Genomic DNA, 15399 nt, shown 5'->3' with positions numbered 1-15399 from the left:
AATCCCTACCACTACAAGAAAGACATTGAGGTGCTGGAGTGAGTCCAGAGAAGTGCAAAGGAGGTGGTGAGGGGTCTGGAGCTCTTTTGAGGAGTGGCTGAGGGAACTGGGATTGTTCAGCCTGGAGAAAAGGAGGCTGAGAGAAGACCTTAGCGTGCTCTACAACTACCTGAAAGGAGGTTGTAGCGAGGTGGGGGTCGGTCTCTTCTCCCAAGTAACAGGCGATAGGACAAGAGCAGACAGCCTCGGGTTGTGCCAGGGGAGGTTTAGGGTGGATATTGGGAAACATTGGAACAGGCTGCCTGGGGAAGTGGTGGAGTTGCCATCCCTGGAGGTATTTAAAAAATGGGTAGACGTGGTGCTGAGGGACACAGTTTAGTGGTGGTTTTGGCAGTGTTAGGTTGATGGTTGGACTTAATGATCTGAGAGGACCCTTCCAACCTAGACAATTCTACGATTCTATATGTGCACCAGAGGAAGCCCTGCCAGACCAGGAGAACAAGAGAGCTGGCTGCCAAAATCACCCCTTAAGCCATCTGCAATGCCAGACAGTTGCCTTGTGGACTACCCCAAGGCTGCTACTGGCCTTGTCGCCATGCAGGTGCCTGGGAGAGACTGGCACTGCTCACCTCGACTTGCCAAAAGGCCAGGGAGGGGAGTTGGGGTGGGTGCTGGTTGTGGGGTAGGTGTGCTCAGCAAATTGTGTGTGGCGGTTGCTTCCACTCACTTCCTGCATGACACTGCCCTGCAGTTATTGACATAAACAAAAACTTGGCAGCATAAAAAGAGGTTTCTGTGAGCCTAGAGGAGAAAATAGAAAGGGGAGCTCAAAAAATGGGGAGGGGAACAGACACAAGTGAGGGGAGGGGAATGCAGGGAGGGTGGTAGAAGAAGAAGTTCAGTTAGAAGCACACAGGAAAAAAAGAAGGAAGGAAATTTTAAGATCAGAAACCCCAGTCCCGAGCCCTGGCTGCACAGGAGCGCCTGGAGGGCCAGTTCCACACCACTGCCCAGGGAGAAGGAAAACCCACAGCCCTCCAGCTGCAGCATCACCTGCTCCCACCTGCCCCAGGGGACACGCTGCCATGAGAAGGCAGGCTGGTGAGGCCACCCCGCTGCAGGGACTGGTGCAACCACCCCTCTGCCCTGACTACAAAGGCAGCAGCCAGTTCTCCTGCATCACTCAGGTATGTGGACAACAGTGGGGCCTGGGCCCACACCCCAACTCAGAGGGAAGGCAGAGACAGTGCTACACCCCAGGGCTGAGGGGCTCTCCACACACACCTCCAGCTTAGCAAGACACCCAGCATTAGCTCTACACTTGCCCCCAACACAAGCCTCAGTTCAGAAAGCACAGGGCACCTACTGAAGACTCTGGGCAGAAGCTCAGACTCACCTTTTTGTCAGAGAGCGCTGGCTTCTTGGCTGGTGGTGGTGACATGGTGCTGCTCTGCTCCAGAGTGGTGCTGGCCAACAGGGAGGATTTCAGTTTGGCCAGCTTGGAGTCTTCAGGGGCAGCTGGCTTGGCGCTGGGACCAGCAGGGAGGTCCATGACACAGTCTGTTTCCTGAGAGGTGCAGAAGATGCTGGTTCCTCTCTTGGCTTTCTGGGACACTTTTGCCAGCTTCCTCACTGTGCCGTGCGCTGGGCTGGCAGCACTGCTGCTGCAGGAGTCCCTCTCCAGGATCCCAGTATTCTCCCCACTGTCCCCAGTCTCCTGGCTGGGGCTGGGCTCCAGCAGCAGCTTGGGTGATGTAGGTGGAGAGCAGCTTCTTGGGCCACCAGGCTGCATCACTGGGCAGCACTGCGGCCATGTGTGTGGCTTTGAGGGACAGTTTGGGTGATGGGGACTCAGTGGGCAGCTTCAGCAGTGCGATTCCATTCAGCAGCTTCAGCCACGTCCCAGACTTGCTGTGGGCCACAGGGACTCCAACCTCCTCCAGCCCCAGCAGCGTCTTCCCCAGCAGCATGTCTGGTGTCTGGTCAAAGAGGAAGAGAGAAGGACACAGAGCAATACTTTCCTCCCCAGGCCCACAGGAACCCTTGGCTCAGCAGGATCCGTCCCTCACGCCTGCCCATTCAGAGCAGCGCACCTGCCTCCCTGTGAAGCTGCAGCTCACTCACCCTCGCGGAGCAGGCAGAGGGGCATCAGCTCCCAGCTCGGCACTGGCCGAGGGCAGCCTTCAGGACTCACCCAGCCCATCAGTGGTGAAGACAGGGGCCCATTGGTCACAGTTTTGGTCCAGGCAGGCTGGAGGCAACTTGGGAATGGGCCCCTCCAAGCTCTTCCTGGGTCTGGGGATTTTGGTGGAGGCAGAGAAAGCACATGTGTTAACTGCAAGGGTTTGAGTGACTGGAAAGCTCTCATCAGAGATGCACACAAGAAACAGGAGCCAGAAGCTCCAAGGAGATGACGTGCTCTTGATCTACAGCAAAACCATGACAGGGAGCTGGACCTCTCCCTGCCACCCTCCTCCAAGCCAGCACATGCACACAGGCATTGGGGCTACTTGGGCCAAGCTCCTCCCCAGTCAGGCACGTGCTACCAGCCATGTCCCAAATGCTGAGAGCAGGGGGCAGAGTGGACAGGAGACACAGGGCCCTCTCACCTCAGGTGGAACAGCACATAGGCCTGCTAGTTGAGGACCAGTTTGATGTTGCTGGAGTGGACCAGGTCACCGTTCATTTGATACCACTGCCCGTTGCTGGCATGTGGAAGAAGACAGAACAGGGTCAGGCTGTGTCTGGGGACCCTCCTTGCCCATCGGCAGAGGTCCTCCACCCAAAACCCACAGGTGGACCAGGGCAGGCAAGGGGACTCTGCGAGAGCAGACATCCATGCTTCCTGTGGTGGAACACAGCCCATACCTCCCATCCAGTGCTCCACACCATGCATCTGCTGAGCAACCTCCTTTCCTACAGGGACACACGAGCACCCACCAGCCCCCAGCCCAGAGGGCGTGCCAAGAGAGCGCCCTGGGCTTACCTTCATGTAGTAGTAGTAGTGCCCTTCGTGGCAGCTGTACCCAGAGTGCACCAGCACTGCAGAGTTGGTACATGATAGGATCCCAGTGGTTCTGAGACACATAAGGGTGGATGTTCGAGAACTCGGGGTACCCCACCATCTGCAGAGAGAGGATGTCTCAGGAGCCTGCACAGCAGATGGTGTTCTTGCTAGAGCAAGAGCAGCCCAGCTGTCCTACGAGTCCCATCTCTCAAGAGATGGGGACCCTTTCTCCCCAGGCAGAGGTCAAGCTGTTCCACCACCCAGATGACTGCCAGCCCTAGCCAAGGGCAAAACCCATGGAAATGACTCTGCTGACATCAGACAGCGCTCCAGGGCACCTGCTCATGGCCATGTCTGCTGGCTCAGGTCCTCGTCATGAGAGGAGGGAGCTGAGGAGTGGCAGGCTTCATCGCAGGCTTCCAGGGCCATGTATCTCATGATTTAGCCATGGAGCAGGTTGAGAATTGCCCCTGTATTGCAGCAGGCTTTCCATCTGCTTCCCACCAGCACACACATGGGTCTCTTCCCACAGCCACAGCCCCACACACTCACTTAGCACAAATGTAGGCGTTCTCCCCACCCAGCACAGCTGGCTTCACAGACAGCTCCAGCGCCTTCACTATTTTGCTGCAAGGATTGCTGCAAGGACAGAGGAGAGATCAGGGCACGTCTGTCTCCCTGCCAAGACGCTAGCCCCGAGAGATAATACAGAGCATGAGCACAGGGCCACAGAATACACCAAACCCATGAGCCTGCCACCAACTAGGCACCGGCCAGCATGCTGCAAGGGATGGCTGCACCATGGCTGCACCCCAACACCGTGGAGCCTCAATGGAGGAGTCATGGCTCATCCTCAGGCAACAGGCGTTGCTCTGCCAGACAGAGAAGGCAGCACAACAATGGAAGCTGCTGCTTCCCTCTTGTCTTCACTGTGCCTCGACACTGGCAGGTTAAGGAGACTTGAGAGCAGTAATGGTGCAGTTGCAGGAACATTCCCCGTGAAAGCCAAGCTCCTCCCCTCCCTGACCCTACTGCAGTACCTTGATCTCCAGCAAACAGTCCAGGTAAGGGTCATAGGTGTCTGAGATGCTCTTCCACATGGAGCACTTCACTGCAAAAGAAAGAGCAATGAGCGCACACTGGGTCAACACCTCCACCCACCACCACCCCAGCACACTGCTGGCAGCTGCAGTATTCCCCATCTTCTTGTTTGAGCTCTGGGATGTGAGTGCCAGGATTCACAGCCTGGAGAGGAGGAAGGCTGGCAATTCCACTATGTGCTGGGACAGCAAGTGTTGGAAGATAGCTTGCAGCATGGGTTCCTTTGCTGGTGGCAACAGCTTTTCCACTAGCCAGCTCCAGCTTTGGGGCTCCAGATCGGCTTTTCCTGGGGTCATCTGTTCCTTTGGGCTCCAGATTGGCTTTTCTGGGAGACAGGTCCTCCTTTGGGGCTCCTGGTCACCTTTTCCAGGGGACGGCTCTTCCTTTAGGGCTCCTGGTAGGCTTTTCTAGGGGCAGGATTGCTCTCTAGGTCTCCGGATTGTCTTTTCCAAGGGCCAGCTCTTCCTTTGGGGCTCCTGGTCAGCTTTTCTAGGGGCTGGCTGGTCCCTTGCTGCTTCAGGTCAGCTTTTCCAGGGGCCAGCTCATCCTTTTCGGCTTTGTGTTAGCTTTTCCTGGGGTCAGATGCTCCTTTGGGGCTCCAGGTCAGCTTTTCCAGGAGTCAGGTCCTCCTTTGGGGCTCCTGGTCACCTTTTCCAGGGGCCAACTATTCCTTTGGGGGTCTAGGTCAGCTTTTCCAGGGGTTGGATCCTTCTTGGGGGCTCCAGGTCAGATTTTCTGGGGATCAGCTAACCCTCTGCTGGTCTGTGTTGGCTTTTCTGGGGGCCAGCTCTTCATCTGGGGCTCCTGGTTGGCTCTTCCTTTGGGGCTTTGGATCGGCTCTTCCAAGGGTCACCTCCTACACTGTGGCTCCAAACTGGCTTTTCTAGGGGCCAGCTCCTACCTTGTGGCTCCAGGTCAGCTTTTCCAGGGGCCAGCCTTTCCTTTGGGTCTCTGGGTCAGCTTTTCAAAGGGCTGGCTCTTCTGCTGGGGCTCCAGGTCAGCTTTCTAAGGGTTAGCTTTTCCTTTGGGGGTCCTGTGTGGATTTTCCAGGGGCCAGCTCCTACTCTGGGGCTCCAGGTCAGCTCTTCCTCCTTTGGGGGTCTGGGTTGGCTTTTCTGCTGGTTGGCTAATCCTCTGCTTGTCTGTGTTGCCTTTTCTGGGAGCCAGCTCTTCATTTGGGGTTCTGGGTCAGCTTTTCTAGGAGCCAGCTCATCCTTTGGGGCTTCAGGACAGCTTTTCCTGTGGTCTGGTGCTCCTTTGGGGCTCCAGGTTGTGTTTTCCGGGAGCCGGCCCTTCCTTTGATGCTTTGGGTTGGCTTTTCCATGGGACAGCTGCTCCTTTGGGGCTCGAGGTCATTTTTCCTGGAGCTGGCTCATCCTTTGGGGGTTCCAGGTCAGCTTTGTCAAGGGTCAGCTCCTCCATTTGGGCTCTGGGTTGGCTTTTCCAGGGGCCGGCTCCTCATTTTGGGTGCTGGTTCTGCTTTTCTGGGGTTTGGCTCTTCCTTTGTGGCTCTAGGTTGGCTTTTCTGGGGTCCAGCTCCTGCCTTGAGGCTCCAGGTTGGCTTTTCCAAGGGCTGTCTCCTCCTCTGGGGCTCCTGGTCTGCTTTCTGGGGGCCAGCTCTTCCCTTGGGGCTTTGAGTTGGCTTTTCCTGGGAGCTGGCTCCTCCTTTGCATCTTCGGGTCCACTTTTCCAGGGGCTGACTTGTCCACTGGGGCTTTGGGTTGGCTTTTCTGAGGTAAGTGCTTTTCCTTTAGGGCTCCTGGTTGGCTTCTCCAGGAGCCAACTCTTCCTTTGGGCCTCTAGGTCAGCTTTTCAGGGGGGTGGCTTGTCCTTTGGGGCTCTGGGTTGGCTTATTTTGGGCTTGGCTCTTTCTTTGCTGCTCTAGGTTGGCTTTTCCAGGGTCCAGCTCCTCCTTTGAGGCTCCTAGTTGGCTTTTCCAAGCGGCAGCTCCTCCTTTGGGACTCCTTATCAGCTTTCTGGGGTCTGGCTCTTCCTTTGGGGCTCTGGGTCAGATTTTCTGGGGGTCAGCTCCTTCACTGGGGCTCTAGATCGGCTTTTCCAGGGTTCAGCTTCTCCTTTGAGGCTCCAGGTTGGATTTTCCATGGGTCAGCTCTTCCTATTGGGCTCCTGGTCTGCTTTCTAGGGGCTGGCTCTTCCTTTGCATTCCGAGTCAGATTTTCCAGGGGCAGGCTCCTCCTATGGGCCTCTGGGTCAGCTTTTTAAGGGTCTGGATTCTGCTTTGGGGCTCAGTGTTGGTTTTTCCTGGGCTGGCTATTTGTGTCTCTGGGTCAGCTTTTCCAAGGGCCAGCTCTTCCACTGGGGCTCTGGGTTGTATTGTCTGTGCACTCGCTCCTCCTTTGGGGCTCCGAGTAGGCCCCTCTAAGGGTCAGCTTCTTCTTTGGGGCTTATTGGTCGGCTTTTCTGGGGGCCAGCTCTTCCTTTGGGGCTCTGGTTTGGATTTTCCAGGGGTTGGCTGCTCCTTTGGAGTTCCAGGTCTGCTTTTTCTGGGAGATGGCTCCTCCATTGTTGCTTCTGGTCAGCTTTTCCAGGGACCAGCTCCCCCTCTGGGGCCCCAGCTCAGCTTTTCTGGGTCTGGCTCCTTATTTGTTCCATGTCTGCTTTTCCAAGGGCTGGCTCCTCCTTACGTTCACCATCGATACATACGAAGGTTGCATATGCATTCAGCGACTAACGTTACATGGCATGAATACTCAACCAGAAACTTGTGTAATTAAGACACACAAATATTCAATAGGTTGGGTCAAGAGAAACACCTGCCTTTTATGTGGAATTCTAAAAACTGTGAACTGTCATTAAAAAGCGTTAAAATCAGAAAGATTTTCAATAGTATTGAAATATATAAAAATATGCACGACAGTTCACAGAGAAAGATCTATGGACATATTTAATAACTACGACCAAGAAAAAAGAACTTCTTACATTTTAAATTCCAGGTTTCCCTTGAATTTTGAAGGTTTTTGCAACACCGCCTAATAACCTCTGTATTTCACCCCAAGAGAAACAATTCTTAATCTGAGTGTTCATGTATTTGTTACGTAACTGCCACGTGAAAAATTAAAAGTGAAGTAACACCAGAAGTCCCCCGCAGTCTTACCCCATTCATTGGGCAGTTCTTTATGTAGTGGCCAGGTTTTCCGCAACGAAAGCATATATAGGATGGTGGAGGTGTATCCCAGGGTTTCTTCATGTAACTAAAAGGTTTTTGAGAAAAGAAGAAAAAGGTATGCCTGTGTTTCTCTCGTTAAAACAAACATCTCTACAATTTGTCCAGAATCTTCAAAGAACAGATTTGATATTATCGACACTTACTTGATTGGATCGTATTCACAGCAAGACTGTATCATCATAGCTTTTATTTTGTCTTCTTCAGAAGCGTTGGCTTCAGCCAGATTGTCGGTCTGTTTAACAGGTAAGCATTTGACACACACATTAGAAACACATTTGCACCCACACAGCCAGAGACGATACCACTCGCCCCATCCTGTAAAGAGCAGCACAACGCTAGATGGGGCTGCATGAAAACAGCTGCTCATAGAAAATACTGTTGTCCTGAAGATGTTCTGGGGACTCCTTAACACCATCACATGACGTTGGTGTGCCCGTTAATCTCCTGGAAAAGAGCGTTCTTGGGCACTCAAAACCTTGGGCTCTGTTTGCACCTCACATAAAGACTCGTGTAACCACTCCAGTTTTCTTCCAAGCGGACTGAAGCCATGCGCAGAAAAAACTACCCAGTACTCTTCAACTGATCTTTAAGCTCCAGACTACTGGAAGGAGGAGATATCCCCTGTACGTTTAATGGAGAAAGATGTATGCAACTATCATTATTTACGCTTTGCAGCGTTAAAAGGACACTCAACTGAAGAGTAGGGGAAGCTGTTTCTGCTTGCTGAAATTCAGCTTCAGACACAGAAGCGTTAAAAGGAATCAAGCTTTTTATAATCCCTCAGCAAGACAAAAGATCCTTTGCAGTAGAAGTTTGACCATCATGTGCTCTCAGCAGTCCAAACCGCGTGTTCTCCCCCTACTAACTTCTTCATATTAAGTGATTTAACTACAGTAAGCAAAACCTGCAGGTTTTTTCCAGTTGACTGTGTCCTTTCAACATACAAATTGTAATAAAAGCCTTGTGCGGCACTAGATCTTCAAATTATCGAATCCCGCTGGATTTCTTTAAGCAGCATTTCTTAAAACGCAAGTCCAGTTCCAAGCAGGGTCTAAGGGGGTGACTGTCAATGATTTGGACCTTCAAGTACCCATCCTTCAGATCAGCCACTCATGGTTTTGGTTTTATATGCATTCCTAAACGATTAGGTACGTTTTCAGAATTTACACCATCTGCGTGCAAACAAATTAGTTTGTGCTGCTCACTGTAGATATACTAGAATTTATGAAGTTGCGCAGCACTCAAGGAATGGATCTGCCACTGTAATGACTGGCAATTCAGAAATAGCCATACAAGTGTCCGCGTTACAGAAACACTGCTGTTTTGGCTGTGGCAAAGCCCCCTGCAATGTCCATAATTTGCAGCCAATTACATTCTTCTGTAAAAAATGGTTTAGTTTCCAACGCAAAATTAACGAGACATGTGCAAAATGGTAAACAGCATCTGAAGGGCTTCATTTTTGTGTCTTTTTTGTGTCTGATGAGTAATCCTGCAATGTTACGTTGAGGCTGATAAGGTACTCCCCTTCTCTCTGCCCAAACTGGGAACTACTCTTTACAGGATAGTATTGAAATACATGCGCATTTTAAAGTTAAAATAAATACTTTAAATTATTAAAAATTAAATTAAAGGTTTGTTCACATTACAACAGCTATCCAGCTATAGATCACAGCATAAGATTTAAAAATACAAAGCCAACACTTTTTTTTTTTTGGGGGGGGGAAGTATTTGGCAAGATTTTATGTATATATATATATATATATATATTACCTTCACAAGCTGGGCCAGAGAAAGAGGTGCAGGAGAGTCATCAATCTGTTCACAAAAAATGAAACACATATTCAAGTTCCACAATCAAAACACAGCGATAGTTAACCTCTACTCTAGTCTGAGAGCAGCACTATATCCTCTGGGCATCACTGAAGGAGGCATTTCAAACCCGGTGTAATTTGTCTTTGTCCGAAACAAAGTCCAAAACTATGAGAGCTTAGGAGTGCCCATGTGGTTAATGAGAAGAAACTAAATGAATCAAACACGCTTTAGATCAACTGCTTGCTCCCGCATATCTCAGAGAGGGACCCTTGTCAAATGCTCACAACTGCTTAAAAGTCAAAGGGGTAAGGCGGCTGTCAATTTTCAGCTGAAAAGGTTTTTAAAAAAATATTTATTTGAGAAGGAAGCATCACTGCGGGAAACTTATCTTCAGTATAGTTTGTAAACTAATTGTTAATTTCACATAATTGATAAAGGCATATGGTTACGCTTCCAGGAACAGAGTGTAGCTGCCTGTCAAAATAAAGCACCGGCACATCATCCCTGAAACATGAACTCTGCCCCTCCACTCAAGAAGGTTAAAAATGCCAAGCTCGCCATACCCCACCAAGCCCAAACAAAAACAGCAATCCAAAACATCAGCCAATAAAAATAACCCACCACTTTGTCTAGAAAAAGAATAAGCTGCTCAAATTACTGAAATGAAGGTGTTCACCATGACAGAGATCCTTGCAGTCACTGACACAGCCATACTAAAAGGATCCCCTTCCTTGCTTTGGCTGTAGTAACAGCAGGAGAGCAGCACACATTTGCAAACGTGGAATGACAGCTAACGTAAGAGCAAGGCAATGAAGAAATAGCCAAAGAATAAGCTTTTGTGCATCCTTTTTAAAACAATCTTAACTAATTTTAAGTTTGCCGCTTGACTCTACAACAACAATTGGCAAGCTTTCCAGTGATTTATTCCTACCACACTAAGATCCAGGTTCTGCTTTGAAATCCATCCAGAAACATGTGTATTGCAAACAAAACAAAACAAAATCCCCACACTTTTGACCAAGACCTGAGGCAGATTTCAGATTAAAGCTAATTGTGTCTCCAACACTAGAAGCACCTGAGGCTGCAGTGATTTACAGTGAGAGAGAGGTCACGTAAAGAGCGATGCGAGGCTTCTGCCCTCCCTCCTTTTGTTTTTTGGGGGCTTTTTTGAGACACCTCTGTTAGCTGGTGGTAAGATTCAACTTAGAAATATAATGCAGACATGGCAGGGAACACAGGAGCCTAAAAGAATGGTAACTTTATTTATGAACATGTGATCTGTGTTTATACACTTATACACATGCTAGCAAACAACGAGGAAAATAATGCTTTTCAAGAAATAAAAACCCATCTGAATCAGATCAAATACTATAAATGTGGCTTACATAAATGCAGTACATTAACTGCTGGGGTCACTGGGTCAGTTAAACTATCTCCAACCCAAGTGATCAGATCCAATGATCCAGGGTTAGTCTAATGCCTCACACCATTCTAGAGAAGAAAAAGCATTTCTACTTCAAATAAAGATGAAAAATTAAACCCACCACACAGTAAGTTTTATACTACAAGGACTACTTTGAAACGCACAGTTTCACACGGTATTCAAGCCAAGTGCCAAATCCAGACCTAGACCACTACCAGTCAAGTATTTCCCTGGATCACTCATTTAGATTTTAGCAGCAGAATGACAAGTGTTTTCAAACCTGAAGAAAAATGCTGCCCCTTTTCCCAATGTAAATTCAAAGTGGTGGTATACTAAAGAAAGGCTTAACCTTTGGGAAATGAAAGCAGCATCCAACCTGAAAACACCCAGTTCCAAAAATGTACTGCAGGCAGAAGTTAAGAAAAGTGACAGGGATTTTACCCACAAATGCACCAGCCTACGCACAAATGCACCAGAGTGGGCAGGGGTGAGCAGCCCTGCTCCCTGCCCCGCAGGGGGACCCTGGGCACAGGGGTTGGCTGTGAAGCCCCGTTGGCTCTGAAGATGGTGGGACCCTTGGAGGTTTCCTTCAGGTACACAGTGAACTTTACCCACAAATGCACCAGGCTATAACCTTATGCCAGAATTTGTACACTGGGTTTTAGATATTTTCATTTGCGGACAAACTGTTAAACTAAACTGCTTCATCTGATAAAGTGGAAAGATCAAATGCAGAACTTTAGAATACCACTTTCTGTAGCAAGGATATGTACATTCACGTCAATCTATTACAGACACTGATGTACTCAGAGGGGCCCAAACAGTATCACTTCAATGGTACAGTTTTTAGGAACAAATACCCAAGTATTTAAGGACATCAGGAATCAGAACTGTCCTCAAAAGGTATGGGATGTGTTTGGTTTAGTATTTGTTGAGCCCCCGAGTCAAAAGTTAGAAACAGTACCAAGTTTAGCAATAATGGTTTCTCAGTGGCTTTTGAAAACATTTTCAAAAAGCATTAGGCAAAAAAGTACTTAAAAACAAAAGCTAAGTGATACAATGGGAAAATGGAAAAAAAATGGAAAAAAAATACGCTCTAAACAATTTTTGTTGCAAGAAACAAAAACCACACACACCCCCATACAAACATACATATTGGCTAGCTATAGACAGACAGATGTAGCACATCAGTGTGCAAACCTTGAACCGGCATGATCTAAAAACCATCATATATTACCTGTTCAACACAAAGTCATACAGGAAATAGCCTAGCATGTTCAATATGAAATACAATGCATTACGAGGCACAAATACCAATATTCACATTCGAACTGCGCAAGCGATGGCATTACTCAGTCTTTGCTATGCTGAATTAAATACACTGTATTTGCAATATATACTGCATTTTACTGGAAAATATATGAAGTTAATGTTTGCAAAATTAACACAAGGCTATTTTTTTAGAATTTGCTTAGAATTTCTTCTTTAGAATTAAGCGTGTTGAAAAAAGGGTGAGATGGGGTTTTTACATACTGCTTTTGATGTTCCACTCACTGGCTCAGTTCTGCCTCTAGAAGAAGAAATAAAGGTGATCAGAACTTAAAATAAAGCACTTGTACCAAATGTAAAGCAGTGAAAACAGATCACAAAACCTGAACATCAAAACATTATGTTCTAAATAATCTAGTGAATATGGAAATTCATTTCCACACATAAACTGTTCTCTCTTGGTACGTTCAGTGCAACTAATAAAACCCTCCAAAGTCATGTTTCTACTTAGTCACAATTTATTTGGCCATTCAATGGTTTCTTCATGCATTTACCTTGAAGAACATTCTACAAGGCAAGTAACGCATGTTTGAAGGCCTCTCCACCATTACAGCATACTTTCATCATTCCCAAACATCAGCCCCTCTACCAGTGGTTTCTGCCATGTTTCCAGCTGAAGGAATAGAAAGCTCACCTGCCTGGTTAATTGTCAACATTAGCACAGCAGTGCTGGTCTGTCCTTATCCCCATGTACAGGTGTTTATTTGACCTTTGATGCCAGCAGCATCTATCCTCTCATTTTGGGGCAGCATGACAATACCCAGGGAGGGTGCCATGCAGCCAGAAACGGAGGATGCATTGGCAAGGTAGCACTAAGCACACATATTTAAATACATGAATTCACCCCCAAAGCAAGGCCGTGTTTATAAGCACAAGGCTGCGGTGTCCAGAATTACTAGGGAGTGCTTGAAGGCATCTCCTCTGAGATGGAAACAAATTATAGGTTTACACTACAATGCCTATCTGTCGTTCCTATAAAAGCAATAAAAGCAAACGCATATAATACGGGATCTCTCCACGGAGAGGAAACAGGATCTACAACTTGGGTCTCAGAACAGCCAACCCCAAGAACAAACCCTGTAGAATCCTCTGAAAAGTTACCGTTGATGGAGTTGGAACCCCATCTCCCAGCAGGCCTAAAAATGTCAGCCTACTTCGGGACAGATACAGTAACATCTACCCCATGACAACAAACATTTACTACAGCTTTAACGAGAGAGATACAATCGGAATGCCTCCGTAAACTAATATCCATTAAAAAAGTTCACACGTTGAAACCCCTAACAAAGAATTCGATGCTTTATGGACACTCACATAGCAGATGTTTTGCTGGCAGCTTTAACTCCTCCAACAGGGATTCTTCTCACAATTACCGATGAGTTCTTAGCAATCAGAGCATTGTCATCTGTGTATTCTGTAACAACATAAACACAGAAAAAAATCAGCCAATTTGTAAGAATGTGTATTAATTTGTAATTACATAGCACTCCAGAGGATCCTTTTGCAGCTATAAATGCAAAATTCTATGCGTAACAGCGCGCTGTTATCGTCTCAACATACTAACAGGACTTTTCAAGAAGCAGATACTTCTTCACCGAGTTGTGATTACACATGGAAACAAAGAAACACACTTTGTAAAAATGCTATTACGTATATTACAGTAATACTTTATGGGGTAATATACTTATGAGCATCAATGTTTCACCTAAAACTTTGCTTTCGGTTTCTCAACTGCCATAACAGAATCTCCGTGTTTGGACTATTTCAAAACATTTTTTCTCCCAGTGGTAACAACTGGGCCCATCACAGTTTATTGCCATCAGTGTTCTGGTTTTAAGGCTCTGCTTTACACAGACCCAGCCGCTACAGAAGGGACACCAGCCAGGCAGCCATTCAGCCTGCTGGCATTCGTCAGGCTGGAAGTTCATTAGCAACTGAAGGCAAATTCAGAGACCCTTCTGCAGCAAAGCCCTTAAAGCAAATTAAACCTCTTTCAAAAGCTCTTCACAATTTTATTCAACACTACGAGAAAAATCCAGGACTTCTGAAATGTATCTCTACCTACTCTGCGAGGCCCCCAGCACAAGTCACAGCTCCCGATGGCGGCCGAATCTCATCATGGCTTCCCGCCCCGCTTCATCCCCGCCCCGCATCCCTCCCAGTGCCCCCCACGCCCACGACACGCGTCCCGGCTGGACTCGGGCCACCTGGGGCGCCCCGCAGAGAGCCCGGCATGGCTCCCGCAGGCCGCGGCCACCACGGGGGGTCCCCAAGGCCCCGCGCTGCGCCCCATGCACCTGCTCCGGTCTGGGCGTTGCTGATCTGCAAGTCGCTGGTGGCCGCCTTCAGCTTCTCGCGGGCCATGATCTGGCGCTTGAGGTCCCGCAGGCAGATGTTCAGGCCGCTGAAGATGACCCTGTCATACGCCAGCTTGGCGGCGAACTTGTAGTGGACGCACGACATGTTTGTGGCCATGTGGTCCAGGGGCCACGGCATCCACATCAGTGTAAAGTGTGGCGGTCTCGGTGCTGGGCTGGGCTCATGGCAGCGCAGGGAAGGGCCTGCCGAGGGGCCGGGGAAAGCGGTGCGGGCTGAGACGAGCTCTGTCCCTGCTCCCTCTCTCCCACACAGTGTTGCCACACAGTCACTACGGCCGCTGGGCAACGGCCCACCGCCCCACCCCCATGCCTCAGGGGACCCAGCGCATTGTGCCAAAAGGGGTGTCGCTGCCCCTGGCTGCTGGTGTCCCTGCTGTCCCCCGGCCTGTCACCGGCCACTGTCCTGTTCACCCCCCACTGTCCTGTCACCCCCCAGGTCTGCGGGGTCCCTCCTGTCACCCCCAGGCTGTCACCCCCACTGTCCCCTCCTCCCGGCAGCCAGACGAGCCAAGACAGCCTGGGGGAGATGCAGCCGGCTCTGCCGTGTGGCACCCGGCTGCCTGCACCGCAGGGCCAGCGAAGGCAGGGGACATCTCAGGGGGGCTGAGTGTTCCTTGGGGCAGCTACCGAAAGGTCAGCCAAAGGGGCCAATGACCACCTGGTTTATGGCCACAAGCCAATGTACTTCCCAGCCGTGGCACACCCACAGCGGCGTGAACTCTGTCTGGAGAGGAGGACTAAGAAGTCAGGAATCAACCATCAGCATTAGGAGGTGCCCCAGGACAACCTTTCTTGCTTTCTCAACCATCAAAGCTGCTGCTGCAACAGCCCTAGTGCAGGAAATCATGCCTTGAACTATGAGGTCGAGTTCTGTTGAGTAATATGCTATGGCTTGCAGACGCTTCTGGGCCAACTGGATTTTCCTTTCTGTTCATATAAATGTAAAAGACGTGTTATGGTCTGGCAGGGCTAAGGAGGGAGCTTCCACAACTGCTTGGTTTAGATCTTTAAATGCCTTTCGGGTTTCCGGAGTCAGGAAACCCTTTTGGTTTCAGCGCTGTCCTCTGTATAAAAGGCATCATTAATTTTGCTCTTGGTGTCTGTTTTTCCTGTTAATAGTCATTTGGAAGCCCAGGTTTTAATATGGTAGCCTTGCCTGTAA

At 49.1% G+C, this 15399-nt stretch overlaps 1 protein-coding gene across 1 annotated transcript; it reads right to left on the bottom strand.

Annotated features, from left to right (window-relative positions):
* Positions 1-10352: 10352 nt before the first annotated feature.
* LOC141745254 (E3 ubiquitin-protein ligase RBBP6-like) lies at positions 10353-14414 on the bottom strand. The gene is made up of 3 exons (XM_074592661.1): positions 14157-14414; positions 13174-13273; positions 10353-12100 (listed from the first exon to the last, which is right to left on the bottom strand). The coding sequence occupies exons 1-3, from the start codon at positions 14359-14361 to the stop codon at positions 12022-12024; spliced, it is 384 nt and encodes a 127-aa protein (XP_074448762.1). The 5' UTR covers positions 14362-14414; the 3' UTR covers positions 10353-12021.
* Positions 14415-15399: the final 985 nt, after the last annotated feature.

The sequence above is a fragment of the Larus michahellis genome, chromosome 6 (genome assembly GCF_964199755.1).
Source record: "Larus michahellis chromosome 6, bLarMic1.1, whole genome shotgun sequence".
NCBI lineage: Eukaryota > Metazoa > Chordata > Aves > Charadriiformes > Laridae > Larus > Larus michahellis.
Note: the sequence above shows the minus strand (reverse complement) of the source record. Positions and strands in the feature narration are given on the sequence as shown.